At 57.2% G+C, this 3,976-nt stretch overlaps 1 protein-coding gene across 1 annotated transcript in view; it reads right to left on the reverse strand.

Annotated features, from left to right (window-relative positions):
• The window catches only part of VOLCADRAFT_91471 (uncharacterized protein), a gene marked incomplete at both ends in the record, with an annotated part of 21,507 nt that overhangs the window by 6,972 nt on the left and 10,559 nt on the right, over nt 1-3,976 (reverse strand). Inside the window, 6 exons of the mRNA XM_002951014.1 lie at nt 97-141; nt 276-368; nt 1,099-1,430; nt 1,865-2,425; nt 2,831-2,874; nt 3,835-3,917. Coding sequence (XP_002951060.1) covers nt 97-141; nt 276-368; nt 1,099-1,430; nt 1,865-2,425; nt 2,831-2,874; nt 3,835-3,917 — 1,158 coding nt within the window. The remainder of the gene's footprint in view (nt 1-96; nt 142-275; nt 369-1,098; nt 1,431-1,864; nt 2,426-2,830; nt 2,875-3,834; nt 3,918-3,976) is intronic.

Below are 3,976 nucleotides of genomic sequence, written 5' to 3' on the forward strand. Positions count from 1 at the left end.
GGGGAGAGGGGGGGTGCCGTGATGAGGAGACTGCGATGCAATCAAGCCCCTACAACGCATAATAAGATGTCGTACATACACTTCATTTTGCCGTACCTGAGTCAACTCGTTGGTGTCCCCCAGCAAACCGCTGAGCGCCTCCTGCATGTACGGAATCCGTTAGGCATTTGGCAGTTGGTGAGGCGTTGAAGCTGAGATATCCTGATATAATGATTCAAGCGAACCAAACTAAGAAGTACGGAAACATTGTACGACGCACGAGGATGTTGCCGTACCTGGATCTTCGGCAGCGTCGAGCCCCTCAGTGCAGCGGCCTTACCACAAAATCCCAGCAGGCTGACCAGCCACACCGAACCTGAGCACCGGACCTGCAGCCGTACGGCATGGTACGGCAAAACATGGAATGTGTACGGCAACCAGCAGAACAGCCTCCAAAATGGCTCCCAAAAACATATACCACATGCCGGCGGCAGGTAGAGCTTAGGGAAACCACATTGTAAGTGATCTATTGACAATCAACGCTTGTTTTAGAAAAGAGGGGACCGTCCATAAAAACTGAGGTGTGCATGTGTACCTGCCGAAATGTCCGGGTAGGGTTTGTGTGTGTGGGGGGGCGCCCGGGGCGGGCCCGGGGGGGGAAAGGAGGAGGGCGGGGGTGGACAGCGTCATAAGTGTTCTTTTCCCCCACCCCCACCCCCCTCCCGAACGGTGTACGGCCCACATGATACCTACTACTGCGGTAACTAACGCCCCGCTCCACGTCACCAACACTACCGACCCCGCCTAACTAACAAAACGGTCCCACAAGCTGCCCCCCAACCTCATGTGGGTCACCCAGAATTATGAACTGAACACGTGCACGAACACACACACACACACATACACAAAAAACCGAGTGGTTAAATTATTATAATGAATGATTCGTTAGTTCTGATCCAATTTTGATATACACACAAAAAAAACACGTGGAGACGTCGGCAGCTGATTATCACAAAGCCTGCGTGTGATTTTTTTCCTTCCCACCCCCCCACATGCACACGTACACATACACATACATACATACATACACACATACATACTCATGCTTGCCGTACGCACCTCCGTCTTGGCGCTAACCGTCAGCTCCTCCAGCAACCTGTTCAGAACCCGGTCCCGAAGAGCAACCACCGCCTCCGGCACCGCCGCCTCTTCTTCCGCCTCCGCCTCCGCCTCCGCCTCCGCCGCCCGCATCTCCACGTCAGAGGAGCCTGCTGTTTCTCCTGCTCCTCCTCCTCCCCCTGCCGCTGCTGCTCCTCCTGCTGCTGCTGCTGCTGGAGTCGCCGCAGTCGCCGCAGTGAGCTGGTCCGCCAGTGCCGTGAAGTTGTTGTTGAGGACGTCAGCGGGAGCCGCGGGGGAGAGACCGCCGAAAGCCCAGGCAAGCGCCTCGCCCACTGGGAATGGATGCATAGGGAATATCATTAATATATACATATATTACTTTTATTATATTATTTATATATTATATATACAGACATACGGACAATTCCACAGAATAAAAACCAGACAACTGAAACACAGACGCCAAAGAGACACGAGTGTGCGTACGGAACAGTCCGCACACACATACACACATACACACACACGCGGGGCGATCGACGTTGGGCTCCGGCATATCACTTCTGGGATACCACTGAATCTCACTGCACGGCGTAATTATCTCGAAAACACATTCACCTCTTGGCTGATAGCGGGGGAGGCGGGGAAGGGGGGGATTATAATTGGGTATTTCCGTACTACATCAGTATTTCCGTATTGGGTATTTCCGTACTGGTCGGCGCGTTCCCGACTAACACTCCCTTATGCCGTAATTACCGTACCCACCCACCCGCGAATTGTACGTCCTCCGACTTGTTGGTTGCCGTACTGAACAGCCCTTCTACCAGTTTCCCGCTGACGAGGGCGTCCGGGGCCCAGGCGGCTCCCCAACCGCCCGCCAGAAAGCCGGCGGCGGCGGCGGCACGTGAAACCACTTTGGCGTCCTTGTCCGCCAGCAAATCCAAAATGGATCCAACGGCTAAATCCAGGATCCGCGGCTGTGGCGGCGTCTGCGGAGCTTGCGTGCCGTTGGTGACCTGCTGCACAGCGGCGCCGCCAGCGGCGGCGTCGGTGGCGGCGGCAGCAGCCGCCGCAGCAGCGTCTTCCAGCGCCGCCGGCGCCGGCGCCAGCAGCGCCGGCTGAATCCCAGACGCGCAAGCGTACGACAACGACAGCGCTGCCGTAGCGCGCAGGATGGCCGGCGGCCCCGGCGGCGGCGTGGTGGCGGCGGCGGCGGCGGCGGCGGGGCCGGCGGCGACGCCAAGTATCGCCGCCACGGTGTCTACGGCGGCGCTGATAGCAGCGGGGTCCAGGGGGGGCTTGCCGCCGGCGGCAGCATGCGTGATGAGGCCTGTGGGTTTTTCGGGGGGATTTTGTGCGACCCGCCAGTGGGGGAACCCCCTCACCATCACGTCAGCTCCGGAACCAAGGACGGCTGGAACCGCCCTCCCCACCACCTTTCCGCACCGAAGCAACGCAAGGCAAGAGGTGGAAGGCGTATGATGCATTAATCACATTATAAAATTCGCACCGGGCATTCGCTCAGAAACCCCACTAAAACCTAATAAAACCTAATAAAGCCTGATAAAACCTAATAAAGCCTAATAAAACACACTAAGGCCAAATAAAACACACTAAAGCCTAATAAAACACAATAAAGCCTAATAAAACACACTAAAACCTAATAAAACCCCACTAAAACCTAATAAAGCCTAATAAAACACCACTAAAACAACGTGCGCAGCAATAAACGTACCGATGGCCAGCAGGCAGCCCTCGGCCTCCTCCTGCTTGACGCTACTGGGGGGGGACGTGGCGGAGGCGGAGGCAGCGGCCACCGCGCCGCCAGCACCATCGCCGCAGCCGCTACCCCCGCCAGCAACGGCTGCCGTACGACCTCCCGACATCACCACTAGGGGCGCCACCTGGCTGCACAGCCCACTCAGCAGCTCCTGCGGCAGTGGCAGTAGCAGTGCAGAAGCATCAGTGGTTGTAGCAACAGTGGTAGCAGCAGTAGTAGCAGCGTCAGCAGCCGCTATACTTGTAAAGTGTGTTGCTGTAGTGGCAGCGGAGGAGACAGGGGCCGTATGGGTGGCAACAGGAGCAGCAGCTGTAGCAGTAAGAGTGGCAGTAACATCAATGGCAGCGGTGGCAGCAGTAGCAGAGGAACACTGATAGTAATAATAGTAGCAGCAGTAGCAGTAGCAGTAGCAGCCGTCGTCGTAATAGCAGCAGCAGTAGCAGTAGTAGCAGCAGCAGTAGCCGTAGCAACAATAGTCCTCAGCACCAACCCCCTCCCACCCCCTCACCTCCACCCCCCTAGGCGTCATGGCAGTCACCACATGACTGGCCAACAGCTTGGCGGCCGCGACTCGGGCCCCCGGGGCGGTGTGGGATAGGAAGGTACGGAGCCACGCGGCACGAGGGACGTATCTGTACGGCGGGGAGGGGGTGGTTCGTCTTAACTCACCCACAGGTTTACGACACAGGTTTACGACAAAGAGACAGACAGACAAACAGGTAGTTAACATGGAAGGTAGGAAAACGGAAGGAGAACCGAACGGATAACAAAACTAACTGAATTGAAGAAGGGCTCCGTTGTGCAAATGAGACTCTATAGGGTAATTACCTGCCAAAAATGAAACACATTCCTGCTCCCCCCCGGGCCCCCCGGCCACCTTCCCCCCTTCCCCCCTCCCCCCCTTCCGCATTCCGACGCCGCATCCCCCCTCCTGCCGTCCTGCCGTCCTGGCCACCCACCTAGCCGCCAGCACACCCCTGGAGTCCTCCGCCGCCACCTCCAGCAGGGCCTCCAGCGCCGCAGTAGCAACCTCAGAACTGCCCTGTACGAACGGGAAGATTGGGGTTTTTCCATGATGTGTGTGTGGAAGGGGAAAACACA

This window comes from Volvox carteri (genome assembly GCF_000143455.1).
Source record: "Volvox carteri f. nagariensis unplaced genomic scaffold VOLCAscaffold_21, whole genome shotgun sequence".
Lineage (NCBI taxonomy): Eukaryota > Viridiplantae > Chlorophyta > Chlorophyceae > Chlamydomonadales > Volvocaceae > Volvox > Volvox carteri.